The sequence below is a fragment of the Ochotona curzoniae genome, unplaced genomic scaffold (assembly GCF_017591425.1).
Source record: "Ochotona curzoniae isolate NIBS_2020 unplaced genomic scaffold, NIBS_Ocur_1.0 contig_4792, whole genome shotgun sequence".
Taxonomy (NCBI): Eukaryota; Metazoa; Chordata; class Mammalia; order Lagomorpha; family Ochotonidae; genus Ochotona; species Ochotona curzoniae.
In genome coordinates this window covers 9,381,349-9,400,521 of record NW_024466389.1, presented here as the reverse complement: position 1 = coordinate 9,400,521, position 19,173 = coordinate 9,381,349, and the positions used below count along the sequence as shown (strand labels likewise).

Here is a 19,173-nt window from a genome sequence, read left to right as displayed (position 1 = left end):
GCTCTGTGATTTGGGGCAGTCTTTTAATCCTTCAAACCCGTTTCGTCACCTGCAATACAGGGACATCAGAAAAGCGGTGAGAGATGCAAGGGGGATGATGTTCAGGGTGGGCGTTGTGGCGTAGCAGGTGAAGGCATCGCTTTGGATGCTCACATCACATATCGGTGTGGGTTCAAGTCACGGCTACTGCCTTCTGACTCGGCTCCCTGCTAATATACCCTAGGAGGCAGCCTTAGCCCTCAACCACCCACATGGGAGACCACGCTCCTGTGTTCAGCCTGGCCTTTTCCTGCCTGTTGCAGGCATCCAGAGAGTGAGCAAATGGAAAATATCTGTCATTCTGCTTTTCTACATTTCCCCTAGCATTCATTTATTTTAATTGGAAAGGCAAATTGACAAGACAGAAGGAGAGACAGAGAAAGATCTTCCATTTGCGAGTTCACTCCCCAGATAGCTGCAATGGCTGGAGCTGAGCCAATCCAAACCCAGGCCCCACCCACTTTATTTTTAAAAAATTTTAAAAAAGAGAGAGAGAGAGAGAGAAATATCAACTTGTGGGCCCAGTCAGCGTGGCCTAGCAGCTAAAGTCCTCATCTTGAACGCGCCAGGATCCCATATAGGTGCCGATTCTAATCCTGGCAGCTCCACTTCCCATCCAGCTCCCTGCTTGTGGCCTGGGAAAGCAGTCGAGGACGGCCCAAAGCCTTGGGACCCTGCACCCGTGTGGGAGACCTGGAGGAAGTTTCTGGCTCCTGGCTTCGGATTGGCACAGCACTGGCCGTTGCAGTCACTTGGGGAGTGAACGATCAGATGGAAGATCTTTGTCTCTGTCTCTCCTCTTCTCTGTATATATGACTTTGCAATCAAAATAAAATAAATCTTAAAAAAATAAACCAGGTGATGTTCATGATTTCATTTTCCCTTTGCACGTCTTGTGCACCCACTGCAAGTGGGCCGAGGAGCAGCCTCTGTCTCCTGGGTGCTCCTAGAGACTGAACACTGAACACATGTGAAATATTCAGCACAGCTTGCTAAGCACACTTGAGTTTTAATATTTCCCTGAGCAGGCCCTCCTGGCCGGAAGCTGGTTTGACTTTAGCTTTTTGAAATCAGTATGGGTCAGAATCTAGGAGGGCTTCGTGGTAGAGGCAGCCATTGCAAACAACAGCAGCAAAGGACAGGCCACTTGCGGGGAGTGACCATGCTGGAGCGCGTATCTTCGGTGCGGTCGGATGTCCTGTGCCCAGCTTTCAGGAGGACTTGCATCTCTGGACCCCAGAGCTGAGTGTTCCTGTTTGATGGCTGCGGTGCCAGGCCCTGGAGGAGCCCCGGGAAAGCCAGGCTGGTGAGGCTCTTCATGAAGCTGTCTGGAGGTTTCCCAGCCCCACATCCTGCAGTGTGCCCCGGGCATGCCTCCCACTGGGGAAGCCCCAGGAGAGGGGTGCCCTGCCTGTTAGCGATAGAAGCAGGGCCTCCCCCTAGTTCGTTCAGGGTGTCTGCCTGGGGTCCTCCAGTGCCTCTTGTGGGCATAGGACTCTCATTGTTCCAGCCCCCCTCTCGCACCCCAGACTGGCCAAACCGGTTTTGGGGCAAGGGGGCGGGGTGGGGAGCAGGCACGTTGAGACAACCGTCTGCCTCTCGGAGAGGAGCCCTCCGCCTGCCTGCACCTTCCCACTCCTGCCCCACACAATACCCAGGAGCTGGCCTTACCGGGCTCGGGGGGCCATGCTGACATCGCCCCCTGAGGACTTGGCTGCGACCCCGGAGGCCCCCGGGCAGCCTGGAGCCCTGGACTGCACCGGCTGCTGGACGGAGCTCCCTGGCTGAGGTAGGGCTCACCTGCATGCCAGTAGCCCGTCCTCCGCCCACCAAGCTTTTCCCAGAGCCAATTCTTTGTGCTGCCTGGTCGATCTTGGCCTCCTTGGGCCCTGTTCCTCTCCTGCCCATGGCCTCCCACTTGGCTTTGTCTCTTCTGGGGTACAGGAGTTCTGCCTGGGTCCCTGCTCCTCAGGGCAGCTGGGTAAAGGGGCAGCAGGGAGGGGCAGGGCAAAATGGTGTGCAGGTGGCTGGAAGGACTTTGCCTGGACCTACGTGGGATTCAGGACTCTGTGCCGGCCTTGCCAAGTGGGTCCATGGTTCCCTGTGGTCAGCAGTGCCCATGGGTTGGCACCCTCCATGGCCCCTGCCCATCCTTGTTGGGCTTGCAGAGACATGCGTGATGATGGAGGTTTCTCAGAGGGACCGTTGAGACTCCTTTCCAAGTTGGGGTCCTGAATCCCAGCAAGGACTGGGTATTGCCTGCTGGCCCCTGCCCATAGCTGGCCTTGAACCCTGCAGGGAGTTTGCATTCTGCCACAACCCTTGCCCAGGGGACTCCCAAGTCCATGTCTTGGGTAGATAACATGCATGCTAGCTGGGTCCAGGTCTAACCTCAAAGCTTGGGCTTTGTTTAACTTGTTTCCAGCAGGAATGAGCTGTGTGGGACAGGAACACAGTTCACCCCCATCCCCTGCCATGTTATTCCCAACACCAGCCTCCTGGTTGAGTGGGCCATGACCCTGAAGGCCCTGGGGCTGGCACCTGAGCTGGATGGGACATTCCTGTGGCCCCTTGACCTGGTACGCACAGAGGTTGGCGGCTCCTGACTCCCCTGCTGGGGAACCTGCCTCTGGCCTTGTTTCCCCAGAAAGCCTGCCCCCACCCAGACTCTCCTGCAGGTGCTTTTGCCCCCAGGGTTTGAAGTTTTGCTTGCTGATCCAAGCACATGACCCAGAGGGGCAGTTCTTCTGAGGACTTTCAGAACCCAAGGTGGAGAGAACCTCCCAGAACACCAGGGGGAGGGGCCTGTGTGCACACACAGAGGTTTGCAACAGAGGCAAGTGGGGCCGTGTTGATTCCTGGAGGGACCCAGGACCTGGCTGGCAGGCAGCGGCCACCTGTGGCTCTTCTCAGGCACAGCTGGCCCGCAGCCTCTTTCCCCTACTGCCTGAGCGAGGGCCCAAGCCTTTCCCTGACTCCCACACAGACTGACCCCAGCGGAACCACAAAACGCTCACTGTGTGCTGGGTCCTCCCTGTGACCAGATGAAGCTGCTGCGACTGTTGTATTTGTCAGTCCAGGCAACTGAATGGAGCCTTGCTTAGATGGCACAGGTAGCCAGGACCTCCTCCAGGAAGCCTTCCTGGAATACCCAGGTCGGACTGAATCCCACACTCCATGCCGAGGCTTCCCCTGGTGCGGCTCTTGTCAATTGGCCTCATAACTACTTTTGTTTCCAGCTGCCAGACTGGCAGGGGGAACATGGTGTTTGTTCATCTGTCCCTGAGGTTTTCCGAGCATCTGGTCTGGCTGAAGGCTTTGCTCTCCATCTCTGCGGGTCCCTGAAGGGCTCAGTGCGTGTGGTTTTATGTTTTGGAGTGTTTCAGGGTGTTGGTTTCTGAGTCGATGTTCTTCAGTTCTCTCTCTCTGTCTCTCTCTCTCAGGGTCTCCTGGGCCTGCCAGGCTGGGCACTGCTCCTATGGCCCCAGGGGGCCTCCTGGAGACACTGGTGTGTGTGTGTGTGTGGGGGGGTCCAGGCTGCCCCGGCCTGCCCACTTCCAGGCTAGGCTCCGTTAGGCCCCCGCCCAGCCTGCTGCCTGCTCCCTCCCTCCCAGCCGCTTGCTTCACCGCAGGGTTTGATGAATCAAACTCTTTGTCTGGGTGGGATCTCCCCCAGCCAGCTGGGCAGGGAGAAGGCTGCCGGAGCCGCCGCCACCGGCAGCAGTGGCCTTGGCTGGTGAGAGGTGAGGGGCAGGAGGGTGGCCAGCCGAGGGGGCTCGGCAACCTGGGGTCTCAAGTCTGTCTTGGGGTGCTGGCAGGCTCCCCAGGGATGGTTTTCTGCCCAGAAAGAACACTTTCAACCTGACTGATCCACGGCTGGGAGCTGGGGTGGGGAGGACTCCCCTTCCTACCCCAAACCTGGGACAGGGGGCACTGGGCATCTCTCTTCCCCTTTCTCGGAGGGCCCCATCCGACATGGGCGGTGGCCCGGCCTGTCTGTGTGTGACCCTCCCAGCCAGCCTGGCATGGGTGTGGGCACCACTTGGCAAGAAGGCCAGGATTGTGGGGAGGGCCCAGGGGCCTGTGCCCTGGTGTGTGTGTGTCTGTGTGGGTTGCGCTTATGTGAATGGAACAGCAATGTGAGAGAGCTGAGGTACATGTCCACTTGTCTGATGGGTCAGTGAGTGTGTGTGTGTGTAGTTGCATGTCATGAATTCAAACTGTCTGTGTGTGTCTATGAAGGGGGATCCACATGTGTGTATATTGTGTCTGGGAGGAAATGTGTGTGGATGTGCGCATGGTCTGACGACATATGGACGGGTGTGTTGGAGGACGGCAAGGCCATGAACAGTACCAACTTGGCCTTGAGAATGCGCGGGGCTGTGAGGAGAAGCATGGCTTTTGGGGCCTCCCCTCTCTCTCTCCTTTGACAAAACAGGGCTAAACATACCTTCAGCCGGGACCGCTGTGAGAGTGAAGTGACATAATACGTGGGCAGCACTTGCCTGTCATCCAGTTGAGGGTTACTTATCACTGCCTGATGGGGCGTGAGGCTGTGCGTGCACAGGTGCGGGTCCACATTTGTCCTTGGGCATCTTGCACGCAGGCAGGGGTCTCACACCTTCTTCCCCGCAGGTACAGGTGGGTGGCAGAGCAAAGGAGGCATGGACTGTGGGCCACCAGCTTCCCTCCAGTCCCACCTGGTCGGACCGTCTGGCCCTGTCCGCCGCGCGGTGGCCGTGTGCCAGCAGGAGAGCCTGTCGTTTGCCGAGCTGCCCTCTCTGCAGCCCCCCAGCCCTGTGTGTCTGGAGCTCTTCCCTGTCGCCCCTGAGGAGCCACAGGCTCCTGATAGCTGCTGGTCCCTGGGGACCCCTGCCCCCCTCCCGGGACTTGGATGGCCACCAGTGTCCCCAAGAAGCCCAGAAGCTGAGCTCTCCTCCGGCAGGGGGATTCGGCCCAGCAGGGCTGGCAGCTGGCCACACTGGCCCAGTGCCCAGCCGTCAACTCTGGAGGGACCCTGGCGTCCCCAACACGCACAGCCACAGCGTAGAGCCAGCCATGGCTCAGAGAAGAAGTCGGCCTGTGAGTCACGAAAGGCTGGGCGTGCAGGGAGGGGGGGTCTGGGCACATCTTTCCGAATCCATGAAACCCCAGAATCCCGCCCTCCCCTCAAATCTGGGCAAGTGGTAGCATTCAGAGAAGCTTAAGAGTCGACCCACAGTGTCACAGCCACAGCATGGCTGTCCTGGGTACCCTGGCCCTTCACCCACTGCAGCTAGGCCCAGAGCAGTCTCTGCCCCTAGCATGGACTCATTGCCCTGGGGAGCCACCCACCTCTCCCTCAGGCCTGTGCCCCAAGGGACACTGAGACCACTGCCTCTCCTGGCTGCAGGGCGCAAGATGCGAGTATACCAGCGAGAAGAGGTCCCTGGCAGCCCCGAGGCACATGCTGTCTTCCTGGAGGCCGGCCAGCCACTGCAGGAGCAAGCCCTGGCCCGGAGCCCGCAAGAATCCAGGCCGCTGGAGCTGGCCGGGGCAGCACGTGCGGGGCTTGAGGGTCCCGAACAGCGGCGGCGCTTCTCCGCTTCAGAGCTCGTGACGCGGCTACATTCCTCTCTGCGCCTGGGCCGAAACTTGGCCGGTCGGGCACAGCTGGGCCTAGTTGCCGGCACTGGGGCAGCCCGGGAAGGTAGTACCCCAGAACTGGACCACCCTGCGGGGGTTGGAGGGGGACCCCCGAGGCTGGCCGCTGGTCAGCTGGGGTGTGGTGCCCCTCCCAGCGCCCAGGGCCACTCTCAAGCTTTGTCTTCTCTAGGAAAAATGCCAGGAAGGGAGTCTCACGGTATAGACCCCAAGGCAGATCCCAGTGAGAACCCTGGCGGCTGGAGCGAGCCCAGGTAGCACCTGCCAGCGGCGGGGGCGGGCCCGAGGCGAGGGCGTACGGGTCAAGGATCCTGACACTCTCCTTTCTAGGCTGGCCGCGCAGGAAGATGTGCATCCGGGGTGCGGCAGTGCCCACGAGCGGCGCCAGTCCCGTTTCCTCCTGAACTGTACGTGGGAAGGGTCCCTAACAGAGGGGCTGGCGGCTGGGGCTAGGGCTGGGGGGAGCTTGCGGGAAGGGCGGGAGTGGGCCAGGACGCAGCTGGTGTTCTATTCAGCTTTACGGAATGAATGAGTGAATGAATGAATGCATGTCGAAATGCGACCTGGTGCTGAGGCCAGGGTGCCGGGCTCCTGGGGTATCGGGGAGCAGCCGGGGGCGCCCTTCGGCCCGCCCCCCACGCTGCTTCCCGCCCCCCTGTCCGCCCAGCCGTCCTCTACCAGGAGTACAGCGACGTGGCCAGCGCGCGCGAGCTGCGGCGGCAGCAGCGCGAGGAGGAGGGCCCGGGGGACGAGGCCGAGGGCGCGGAGGAGGGGCCCGGGCCGCCGCGGGCCAACCTCTCCCCGAGCAGCTCGTTCCGGGCGCAGCGCTCGACGCGCGGCTCCACCTTCTCGCTGTGGCAGGACATCCCCGACGTGCGCGGCAGCGGCGTCCTCGCCACGCTGAGCCTGCGCGCCTGCAAACTGCAGGAGGTGAGCCGGGGGGCGGGGCTCCGCGGGGGCGGGGCTCCGCGGGGGCCGGGCGCAGAGGGGGCGTGGCCGGGCGCAGAGGGGCGGGGCCAGGAAGGGGCAGTTCAGGGGTCTCGAGGGGACAGAGCTTCAGAAGGGGCAGGCCCGGGGCCCAGAGTGGGTGGAGCCTCAGAAAATATGGGGGTCCATAAGGGGCGGTCCTGAGCCCAGAGGGGGCGGGGCGCCACAAAGGGCGGGCCCGGAACCCAGAGGAGTGGAGCCTAATAAGGGGCGGTCCCCGTGCCGAGTGGGGGCGGGGCACCAGAAGGGGCGGTACCAGTGTCTAGAAGGGGCGGAGCCTCAGAAGGGGCGGTTTAGGAGCCAAGAGGGGTGGAGTCTAATAAGGGGCGGTCCCCGTGCCCAGAGGAGGCGGTGCCAGTGTCTAGAAGGGGCGGAGCCTCAGAAGGAGCCAAGAGGGGGTGGAGCCTAAGGGGCGGAGCTCAGGAGAGAGGCCCTGGGACCCAGAGAGGGCGGGGCCCCAGGAGGAGCGGTCCTGGACTTGGCCGGGGACAGGGCCCACCAGACTCAATGCTAGGCCCTCCCTGACAAGGAGGCGCTTCAGGAGCCCGAGACAAGAACGGAGGAGGGGCTAGAAGACAGGGCGGAGCTTTCGGGAGCGTATCCGCGTGGTGGGAACGGAGCTAGTGACCAGAACACCGCGGTGGGCAGGTCCTCAGTGGGCGTGGCTGGGGCAGAGTCACGGACCCCAGTTGTGTTTGCGCCTTAACCCAAGCCTTAGGGGTAGGCTGTGTCCAAGGAAATGGTGCTCCGGGGATCCTGAGTGGGCTGCCCCAGTTGACTCAACCCCGCATCCGCCCTTCTTCAGGCCAAGTTCGAGCTCATTACGTCCGAGGCCTCGTACATCCATAGCCTGTCAGTGGCCGTGGACCACTTCCTAGGCTCGGCTGAGCTGAATGAGTGTCTGGCCGCACAGGACAAGCAGTGGCTATTTTCCAAACTGCCCGAGGTCAAGTGCACCAGTGAGAGGTGAGGGAGTGAGGTGCGGGTTGGGGTGGGGAATGGTGGGGGATAGGGATCAGGCCCGTGTGTGGCAGGGCTCCCAGGTCTGGGGTTTCCAGCCCTCACTCTTTCCCGTTGCCTCAGGTTCCTGCAGGACCTGGAGCAGCGGCTGGAGGCCGATGTTGTGCGCTTCAGTGTGTGCGACGTCGTGTTGCAGCACAGCTCCGCCTTCCGGCGCGTCTACCTGCCCTACGTCACCAATCAGGCCTACCAGGAGCGCACCTACCAGCGCCTGCTGTAGGATGCGGAGCTCTGACGGGGTGGGGTGGGGAGGAGGAAGGAGGAAGCCTGGGGCAGGTATAGATGCAGAGGAGTACGTGGGGAAAGGTAACTGGGAGGGAGGTATCCCTAGAAGGGGCTCTGGGATCAGGAGGTGATGAGATCCATTGCCCGGGACAAGGAGGCTGTGCCCACAAGACACCTCAAGACCCAAAGGGGTGGAGCTCAGCCCCTGCCCCCCGTGACTCCAGATGCTTCCTCATGCTCCAGCCTGGAGAACCCCAAGTTCCCCGGCATCCTGGCTCGCCTGGAAGAGTCCCCTGTGTGCCAGCGGCTGCCCCTCACCTCCTTCCTCATCCTGCCCTTTCAGAGAATTACCCGCCTCAAGATGCTGGTGGAGGTACCCAATGGGCACGGAGCAGGGGTGGGTGGTGGGGAATGCTGCAGTGCCAGCCCACTGCCCGGGCAAGGGCTCTGCCTGCCTCACTGGCCGGACCTCCCCCACCAGAACATCCTGAAGCGGACAGCACAAGGCTCGGAAGAGGAGGATATGGCCACCAAGGCCTTCAATGCACTCAAGGAGGTGAGCCAGCAGAGCCCAACAGGAGCCTGCAGCTGTCTAAACTTCACTCCTGGGCAGGGCAGGGCACTGGGAGTGGGGTTGGGGGATGGATGGGGGGGATGGGAGAGGGGCAATGGCAGGTGACTTCCCCTGTCCCTGGTCTCCATCCACAGCTGGTACAGGAGTGCAACGCGAGTGTGCAGTCCATGAAGAGGACCGAGGAGCTCATCCACCTGAGCAAGAAGATCCACTTTGAGGGCAAGGTGCGGCCCACAGGGGTGGGACCGGGTCCAAGGGGTGGTCCCACGGCAGGTCCCCTGCCTCCACCTACCCGTGGGGGTTCCAGGCCAGTCTTCCACTGCCCACCCTATGCCCTCTGCCTGGTGCCCTGGGTCTGAGTATCCTCCTCTCCCCTTGCCTTCTCTGTCCACCCAGATCTTCCCGCTGATCTCTCAGGCTCGCTGGCTGGTCCGGCATGGAGAGCTGGTGGAACTGGCACCGCTGCCCGCAGCGCCCCCTGCCAAGCTGAAGCTATCCAGCAAGGCCGTCTACCTGCACCTCTTCAACGACTGTCTGCTGCTGTCCCGGCGGAAGGAGTGAGTTGGGCCAGCATGGGGTGGCAGGCCACTTAGAGCTGGACTCATAGGTCATTCTGCTACTGGGCCTGGCAGTCCCAGCTTGTGCCAGGCTGAGCTCCTAAAATCAAAGCAAAGGTACAAGGCAGGCCTATCCTGCAGACATGAGGATCAGAGGCTGGACTGCACACAGATAGCTTGAAGCAGAGTTTCAATCCAGAGCCCGTAGTTCCAGCTCCGCCCGGAGTAAGGAGGAAGAGAGTCAGCGTCTGCCCTGTGCCAGGCTTGCCATGGGGGTTAGGCCCCTTAATCTTCCCCATACCTCCCTGAGAAGTAGGTGCTCCTGGTGTTCTCAAGCTCTCACAGTGAGAGAGTGGAGACAGCAGGAGGCCCAGGCGTTTAGCCACCATCCTGCCCTGTCGCTCTGGGTGAAACGTCACAGGCTGGCTGGGAGAAGGCTTCTGGCTGTCCTTTTGGAGAACTCACTGCACCTCTAGTCCAGAATGCCTGCTGGCTGTATGATGGCTGTCTGCTTACAGGAGCTCTCAGAACAGTGAGAATGCATCAGACGATCCTGATCATATTGTCAAGTTTGCCTGGGGGGTATGTGTCATGGTGCAGCAGGTTAACCTGCCACCACTGATGTGCCATCTCAGAGGGTCAGTTTGAGTCCTGGCTGCTCCACTTCCAATCTAGCTCCCTGCTAATGCACCTGGGAAAAAACAGCAGATGGTGGCCAGAGTGTTTGAATTCCTAACCCCCACGTGGGAGAGTCAGATAAAGTTCCAGGCTTAGGTCTTCAACCTGGCCCAACCCTGGCTATTGTAAGCTATCTGGGGAACAAACCAGCAGATGGAGATCTCTTCTCTCTCTTTTCTTGCTGTCACTTTGCCTTTAAAATCAATCAATTAATTTTTTTAAAAAACGAGAAGAAAGAGATATCTTCCATCCACTGGATCACTCCCCAAATGGCCTCAATAGCTGGAGCTGGGCTAGTCGAAGCCAAGAGCCTGAAGCTTCTTCCCCATGTGGGTGTGGGATTCCAAGGACTTGAGCCTTTCCACACTGCTTTTCCAGATTGGATTGGAAGTCAAGTAGCCAGGACTTGAACCAGCACCTAAATGGAATAATGATGTTGCAGACAAAGGTTTAAGCTACCTACACCACAGCACTGGCTTGTATTTATTTATTTATTGAGATTTGTTTACTGGGGCCAACATTGTGGTGCAGTAGGCTAGGTTGCTACCTGTCATGCCTGTATCCCATCCCCAGTTTGAGTCCTGGCTGCTTCACTTTTTATTCAGCTCTCTAGGAAGGCTGTAGAGGATGCCCTAAGTACTTGAAAGGCAGAGAGAATGAGGAACAGAGAGAGAGAGATATCTTTCATCTCCTGGTTCACTCCCTCAAATGCCCTCAACAATCAGGAATGGTCCACATCAAAATCGGGAGACAGGAACTCCATCCGACTCTCCCCTGTGGATGACAGGAATCCAAATAGTTGAGCCATCCGTCACCTGCTGCCTTCTCAGGATCACCAGCAGGAAGCTGGACCAGAAGCAGAGGAACAGGGACTGGAACAGGCACTCCGACAGGAGAGGCTCCTGCTGCAGTGCTACCCGCATCCTCCAGGATTAGGGGACCAGTGCTGTAATGTAGCTACCACCTGTGACTGGCATTTCATAAGGGCACTGGCTGCTCCACTTGGGATCTAGTTCCCTGCTAATGTGCCTGGGAAAGCAGCAGAGGATGGCCCAAGGATCCTGGAAGAAGCTTCTGGTTTCTAGTTTCAGATCGACTCAGCTTCAGCCATTGTGGCCATCTGGGGAGTGAACCAGTAGATAGAAGATTTTTTTCCCTCTCTCCCTGTAACTGCATCTCAAATAATACATAAATCTTAAAATTAAAAAAAGGCAAACAGGAGCTTGGGTGGGCACCTGGGTGACGGGGATTGGGTTCCATCCCTCCCTGTCCCCTCGGCAGGTGCACCTCCCAGTTCTTGCAAGGACCTGGCTGGCTTCCCAGGAGGCTGTACTGTGCTTGGTTACATTTCCTCAAGGAGGCTGCTGGAGGGGTCAATAGCAGAATTAACCTTCTCCCAAGGGTGGGCACTGGGAGGCGAGGCCCAGGCTAAACTGATGCCCCTTACCCTGGTTCTCTAGGCTGGGCAAGTTTGCCGTGTTCGTCCACGCCAGGATGGCTGAGCTGCAGGTGAGGGACCTGAGCCTGAAGTTGCAGGGCATCCCAGGCCACGTGTTCCTCCTCCAGCTCCTGCATGGGCAGCATGCCAAGCACCAGTTCCTGCTGAGGGCCCGGACAGAGTGAGTGGGCTCAGGCCCGGGGATGGAGGATGCTGCCAGACAGGCACCAGGTCCAGGGGCACCATCTTTGACCTTGTTCCTCAGTGTGTAAATTCCTCTCAACATGGACAGTCCACAGGGCTGAGTAGAGGGCAGTGCCTGCAGGTGGCAGGACATCCCCTCTCTAACTTCTTAAAGAGCACTTCCCTGCTCCTTCTGTGACTTTAGGATGTGGCAGAGGTGGGAGTTTGGGAGAACTGACACCCAGGGACTTTTGCGCCCTTCCTAATGCTTAGATTAAGAAGAATGTGGGTTTGGATGGGCACCAGCTGGGGCAGGCACAACTGGGTCCTGGGTTGGACCATGACTGGGTCCTGGATCTGGGCTTCACACCCAGTTTGCTCAGTCCTAGCTGTGGCACCCTGCTCTAGGTGCCTGCACTTTGCACTGTATGACAACCTGGCCTGACCTCTCTAGGAGCGAGAAGCAGCGGTGGATCTCAGCCCTGTGTCCCTCGAGCCCCCAGGAGGACCAGGAGGTCGTCAGTGAGGGACAAGGTAACAGCACCCAACTCCTGCCCCCCATCCACCCCAAACCACACTGCTCTGCCTTCTTCCAGTCTTAAGTCACTGGCTGGGGAGGAGGGAAGGAGGGGTAAGGTCACCTGGCCTGGCCAGTTAGTGGTTCTGAAGATCATGGAAGCTGGGCAGCCACAGGCTGGAGAGTCCAAAGCTATTTAGAAAACTGGTTCTGAGAGGTGCGTGAGTGGCCCAGGTTCATCCTGCAAGGGGAGTGGCATAAGTGGGGGTGGAGGTAAGCTCCAGTCTCAGCCTCCCTGATGGAGCAGAGACTTGGAGGAGCCAGAGTGTAAGCCGGGGCTGGGGATGGGAGTGGGAGGAGGGATCTGCTCAGCTGGATGGAGTCTTCTCCTGGCATACCCGCAGGTGAGCCAGGGGACCTTGGGACCAGTGGGCAGTAAGGGGGCTCCCACAGTGCCTGGCAGGCGAATTGGGGCTGAGCATTGGGCTGTGAATGGGAAGAAAGGGACCTCATTCCACAAGGCCTGCAGGTTCTGGATCCTGGAGCTGGTGACTGAATTTGCACCGATTTTTTTTTTTCACTCTCTGGACAACCCTATTAAGTAGTTTCCTTTAGTTTTCATGTCTGAGAGCACTGAGGCTTAGCGAGGTTAAGTCCCCAAGATTGTGGTCAGCAGACAGCAGATCTGGGAGGCAAGCCCCATCTCGCCTTCCACAGTGATGCTACCAGCACAAAGGGCACAGGGTGGAGCTGAGAGCCTGGAATGGGGTAGAATCTCTGGGTTGGGTGGATCTTCTGTCCACTGGCTCACTCCCCAAATCCCTGCATCAGCTGGGGTTGGGCTGGGCCAAAGCCAAGAGCCCACAACTCAGTCCAGGTCTTGTATTGAGTGGCAAGGACTCAGGTATTTCAGCTGCCGCTGCTGCCTTTCAAGGTGTGTATTAACCAGAAGCTGGAGTTGGAAGTAAAGCTGGGATGTAAGCCTAGCCACTCTGACAGTGGATATGGGCATCCCACGTGGGGTCTTGGGGTGCGTGTGTGTGTGCGTGTTTTAAGATTTACTTATTTATTTTATTGAAAAGACAGGGTTACATAGAGAGACAGAAAGTTTTCATCCACTGGTTTACTCCCAAAATGGCCACAATAGTCAGAGGTGGGCCCATCCAAAGCCAGGAGCCAGGAGTTTTTTCTAGATCTCCCACATGGGTACAGGGGCCCAAGGACTTGGGCTATCCTTGGCTGGTTTCTCAGGTTATTAGCAGGGAACAGGACTGGAAGTAGAGTGGTTGGGACTAGAACCAGTGCCCATATGGGATGCCAGCACCACAGGCGAAGGCTCAACCTACTGTGCCATGGCACCAACTCCTAGTGATGTCTTTTAGTATATGTGTCACTGAAACCAGTACAGAGGGTTGGGTTTTTTTTAACTGCTGTGCCAAATGCCTGCCGCTCTTGGGGTTTTATTTTATTTTATGTTTTGGATTTTTTTGTTTGTTTACTTGTTTATTTGAAAGGCAGAGTTACAGAGAGAGAGAGAAAAATCTTCCAACCTCTGGCTCACTCCCCTGTGGGATGGTTGAGATATGTGATGGTTGGAGCTGGGCCAGACAGGAGCTGCTGCCAGGTTTCCCATGAGGTGTAGGGGCCCAAGCATTTGGGCCATCCTTCCCGGGAGCATTAGCAGGGAGCTGGGTGGGAACGGGATCAGCTGGGATTCAAAGTAGCATTCATATGGGATGGCAGCTTTACCCCACTCTGCCACAATACCACTCCCCTGGAGGGTTTTAATGGGGAACGGTGTGGTTTGAATCCCAGTTAGGAAGGAGGAGTGGAGATACAGTGCCAGTGGGTGGTGGTGGGCGATTTATGAAGAAGGGCTCGTTGCAGTTTGGTGTAAAGGTGTTGGGGGGAGTTCCAGGTAAGATCTGGAAGTCAAATCTAGTGTCTGAGCTGGGGAGGGGAGATTGGCACTGAAGCCCATGGTGGGGCGAAGAGGAGAGGAGAGGGGCCAGGCTAGGCACTGGTGCCAACACCTTGCCCGGTATGAGGGCAGGGAGGCACTGCAGTGAGGGTAAGACAGAGGAAAACAGTGGCAGCCACCCTCCCCACTTCCTCATCCTGTCCCGCTCTGTCCCAAACCCCGCCTGGGATGACCCTGACCTTCCCCTGGGCTGTCAGACAGCCCCCAGGTTCAGTGCGTCAGGACGTACAAGGCGTTGCAGCCGGACGAGCTGACCTTGGAGAAGACAGACATCCTAGCAGTGAAGACTCGGACCAGTGATGGTGAGAGGGAGTTTTTGGGAGGGCCTCTCTGGGGGCACGGGTGGGGAGGAGACAGCTAGACGGCTGAAACATTATGGGGAAGGCCAAACACAACAGGCAGGCTATAAGTTAGACCAAAGGAGGGACTTCCCTGCTTGCCAAGGTGTAGGATTGAGATGTCGGGACACATGGATCAGAGAGTCCTTCCTGGAACTGGAAGACACCAGGATGGTGAACTTGGGCCCCACTGCAGGCTGGCCCCAGGGCTGAGATGATGCCACACAGGTCTGGAAGCCACTGACACTGCCCTGGGCCTGTGTGTCTCCAGGCTGGCTACAGGGGATCCGCTTGGCAGATGGCGAGAAGGGGTGGGTGCCCCAGGCCTACGTGGAAGAGATCAGCAGCCTCAACGCTCGCCTGCGAAACCTCCGGGAGCATAAGCGTCTCACGAGCACCACCAGCAAGCAAGGGGAGCACCCCGTGTGACAGGCGGCAGGTGGGGTCGCAAGGGGCCTGCTGTGTCTCTGCCCCAGGCTGCTGCTGCCTCTGGCCTTCTGTGCTATATCCCCAGCGCAGGCTGGACACAGGAGCTGGGAACCTTCCTGTGGTCAGGAACCACACGGTCCTCACCGCAAGGCCAAGGGCAGTTCCTTCCCCTGGCTTGAGGGCCACAGCAGGTGGTTGCAGCTGTGTGGCAAGCCCAGGGAGAGGGGTGCTCTCACAGCGGTCTGGCTCAGAGGACACTGCAGGTGCGGTGGCCGCTGTGTTCATCCGGCTCTTTTTTCCTGCGACCCCATCCAAACCTGGTGAGGAGCAGGTGCTGTGATATAAACTAATGCCCCTAATGCCTTTGCTCAGTCTGTGAACCCGAAGCTGCCCTGACTCTGATCCTGACCCTGACTCCTAACGGAAGACCAGGAGGATCTTGTCTCCTGGAGGGCTTTCTGGTCCCCATAATTCACCTGCTAACATGGGAGAGTAGCAGGAGACCCGAGGGGGCTGCACTCTGTGCCCTGGCTCTCACTGCAAGCTACCAGTGTCAGATTTAATGACTCATCTATTAAAGAAGTTATTGGCTCCTGTGTCTCACCTGACTTCTGCAACCGTGACCACAGGCTGGGTCACCTTAGCACCAGAAATCTGGGGGAGGGCATTTGGCACAGGAGTTAAGTTGCCCCAAGCACCAGTGTGAGTCCCCGCCGTTCCATTTAAGATCTAGCTCCCGGCTTACACAGCTGGGAAGACAGCGGTTGATGGCTCAAGTGCCTGGGTCAGTATTACCTGTGTAAGAGTCCCAGATGGAGATCCTGCCTTTGACTTGACCCCTTACAGGTATTTGGGGGAGTGAACCAGTGGAAGTAGAAAAAATGACAACTTTGAAACAGACAAAAGCAGAAACGCATCCTGTCTCACTCTGGAGACAAGGAGGCTGAGGCCCCGGGACTTGGAAACCCGGCGGGCTGCACTGTGTCCCGAGCTTTCAGCCCTTTGGCTTCCCTGCCCTGCAGCTGCGTCATTCCGATCACACTGGTGTCTCTGTCTCAAATCTCCTCCTGCTTCCCTCTTCCAAACACAAGATGCATTTGGCACACCCAGTCTTCCCCTCTCCTAATCCTCTGTTTAAACCACAGACACCCTTGCTTTGGCCCTTAAAGGAACACAGTTTCCAGGATGTGGTACATGGTTATCTTTTGGAGGCAGGGGGACATTTTTCAGCTTTTCATGGTTGTCGTAAATAAAATGTATCATGGTGAGGTGGCTTTCAGGCAAGGCTTGATCCAGTGCCCAAGGGTGGCATGAGGACTTGGCTCTCCCCACACCTGGACTCTGTGGTTCAGCTTCAGGAGGATGGCAGGGAGCAGGGGAGTTGTCACATTTCATTGGGCCCAAATCCTGGTACTGCCTCTGATTGGACCAGCTTGGTCACATGGGTACCTCTAAGCTGATGTCAATGACCAGGGAACCCTGTATGCTGACAGGCCTAGCCTGAAGCAGGTTCCCTACCACTGGAGACAGCCTGGCGAGTCATCTTCCAGGACATTCCATGGATCCCCAAGTGCAGCTCGGTGGCCCCTGCCAAGGAGGTATAGCTGCCAGAAGGCCAAAGGCCATGAGAACCCAAGCAATGAAAGGACCTGGGACTGGTGACCTTGGAAACCGAGCGCTTGAGCAAGGAAGCACCCCTCAGCCCCCAAAAGGGGGCAAAGACAACAGAAGAATCTGGGTGCTCCCCAAGTGGGGGCAGGGGTGCCACAGGCAGGGGTGGGGGGTCACTTAGAGTTCTGGCCCCCACCTGTCCAAGTGATTCATCAAGAGTGCTGTTGGGCTGGAAGGTGGCTGAAGCAAAGCCCCCACCTTCTGTGTCCAGCCCGGCCTCCAGGCCCCGCTCCCCCTCCTCTGCAACCTCGCCCCCCTTCCACCCCAGGCTGCCGACCCCTCCCCCCACCCACCTGCCGCCGTCAGCATCCCCACGTGAGTCAGCGTTCAGCAGCCTTGTTCTGTCCCCAGGGCCTGCGGTGTCTTCTCCCGCTGTCTTACTGACCTGGGTTTTCATGACAGGCAGTGTGGGGGAGCTCTGGCCTGCATACTGCAGGCTGGCCCTCCGTCTGGGGACACAGCTGGCTCTTCTTGTGATGAGCCGAACCGAAGTCACAGCTTAGGGAAAGAACAGCACGGGAGAACGCAGGGCCCTTCCACTCTGGGACCGCAGACACGTGAGGCCCACGGGACCTGTCACCAGAGGGTTATTGTGCTTTTTTGTTTTTCAAAGATTTATTTATTCATTTGAAAGGCAGAGTTGCAGAGAGATCTTCCAGGTTCTGACTCACATCCCAGTTGGCTGCAATGGACAGAGTTGAGCCAGGCCAAAGCCAGGAGCCAAGAACTTCTTCCAGGTCTCCCACGTGGGAGCAGGGACGCAAGCACTGGGGCATTAGCAGGAGCCGGATGGGAAGCAGAGCAGCCAGGGCTGGAACTGGTGCTCAGCATGCTGGCCCCCGGCCACTGGGTTACCCAGGGTGGGAAGGGCTGCTTCTCCCTTCACCACAATGTTCTTGGGGAGTAGCAGCTCTGACGAGGGGCGGGGCCTGCTCTGCCTCTTCTCTGACTTGGTCATTTTTTTTTTTCTTTAAAGATTTATTTATTTTTGTTGCAAAGTCAGATATACAGAGAGGAGGAGAGACAGAGAGAAATATCTTCCATCTGATGATTCACTCCCCAAGTGACCGCAACGTTTGGTGCTGCGCCAATCCAAATCCAGGAGCCATCAACCTCCTCCGGGTCTCCCACACGGGTGCACAGTCCCAAGGCTTTGGGCTGTCCTTGACTGCTTTCTCAGGCCACAAGCAGGAAGCTGGATGGGAAGGGGGGCTGCCGGGACTAGAACCAGTGCCCATATGGGATCGTGCGCATTCAAGTAGCTGCTACGCCACGCCGCCGGGCCCTGACTTGGTCATTTGTGTCTCATAGGTGCCTGGTTCATATCTGCTTTATATGCGCTGGGGGTTCTGTGTCTTGTGTTCTGGTTGTTCTGATAGTTCCAGCTCTTGTCACCGGGAACTCTACATCGCCTGCTGCCTCTTGGCCTGCCCCTCCATGTCCCTTGATCTTGCAGCATTTCCTTGCTTCCAGGCACCACGAGACACGGCTCAGTTGTGCTGAATCTTTGCAACCACGGTGCTAGAATCAGTCAAGATCAGGGTGCTGGTGTTCATCATCCTGTGATGTCACTGTTCCTAGGCCCGCGCGGTCACCAGAGGCAGGAAGCCGATGCACCACGGCAGCTTGGACAAGATTCCAGGCCTCAGTCACCCTACCTGCAAAATGGGCATGACAATAACAGCACCGACTTCTGGGAGCCCCTGGGAGAAAAGCTTTGCATGTGGGTGGCACAGTGCAGAGTGCCTATGAAGTCACTAGGAGGGGTGGCTGTTCTTATGCCAAAGCCATACAGCCCAAGCTTGGGGCCTGGGTGAGGACTCAGCTAAGACCAGGCTCTGTGTGCCTCGTCTGGTGCCTGCATAGGGAGGACAGGCAGCCAGCTCGCCCGCATTCAACCTGCCTTGGCTCATCTGGGTCCTGGGTGACAGCTGGCTCTGAGACACCTGCTGGACCCTCGGGGGCTGGACAGGACACCAGGGCTGCCCAAGGGCTCCTGGGTCCATTCCCCTCCTGGCACCTGCTCTGGGGGAGACTCCAGGCAGGCCTCGTGGAGGGAGTTTCTCACTCAGTGATGCCTGCCTCTGCTCAGCAGGCCGTGCCCTGGTATCTGGCCTTGGCCAAAGCCCCAGGGTCCTGCCCCTGCTTGCTGGGCAGGAGGAGGCAGAAGGGGGGGTCGGTATTGGGCAGGACCTGAAGTGGGGGCGGGATGTCTGGGATAGGGGTTTTGGCCCCTGGGGCTGTCTGCCCGGCCAGACTCCAAGCCACCGCCTTCGCCTTCTCCAGAACCCCTCCCCTCACTCTTCCTGGTCTCCAGACTCCTGTTACGGAGGAGATTCTGTTAAGAAAAAAGCTTCTTCAATTGTTCCTTCTCATTCAGTTCTCCCTGCCTCCCTGTCTTCTGTCTTTTTCTGACTGTCTTCCCATATTTCTGACCCCTCTGCCTTTTCCTCCTTTTCTCTCTTCTTGGAGAGGGAGTGACCCCAGCCCCTGCAGAGGTGGCACATTAGCCCGTGAAGTGCAGGGGATGCCGCAGTCCCTGGAGCTGGCGGCACACGGAGCGCGGGCGTGAGTGGGCGCCACTTCTTGGAAAAACAGGTGAACTGCACCTGCTGAGCCAAATGCCCTGCTGTGCCCCAGCAGTGCCAGCCCCACAGAAATGGACACGTGTTTTCACATGCCCCTAAATACAGGAGCCAGCGTGCTCTGAGCAGTACCATCCCCAGACAGCTAAAGTGCCAGGCTCCCTGCTACACGTCCGTAGCATGGCATGGGAACTGTGGTGTCTTCATGCAGCGTACCATCAGCACGTAATGAGGGCCCCCTCGGGCAGGTGTACTCACAGCGAGACAGGAGCCAAGCACACGAGAGGGCTTCTTTTTTTTTTTTTAAT

The 19,173-nt window shown here is 58.3% G+C and overlaps 1 protein-coding gene across 1 annotated transcript; it reads left to right on the top strand.

Annotated features, from left to right (window-relative positions):
- Window positions 1-4,703: 4,703 nt before the first annotated feature.
- ARHGEF19 (Rho guanine nucleotide exchange factor 19) lies at window positions 4,704-14,609 on the top strand. Its single transcript, XM_040987619.1, has 15 exons — window positions 4,704-5,121; window positions 5,432-5,728; window positions 5,855-5,936; window positions 6,013-6,089; window positions 6,350-6,612; window positions 7,475-7,635; window positions 7,753-7,905; window positions 8,158-8,287; window positions 8,396-8,470; window positions 8,623-8,712; window positions 8,885-9,045; window positions 11,184-11,342; window positions 11,799-11,878; window positions 14,040-14,144; window positions 14,452-14,609. The coding sequence occupies exons 1-15, from the start codon at window positions 4,704-4,706 to the stop codon at window positions 14,607-14,609; spliced, it is 2,409 nt and encodes an 802-aa protein (XP_040843553.1).
- Window positions 14,610-19,173: the final 4,564 nt, after the last annotated feature.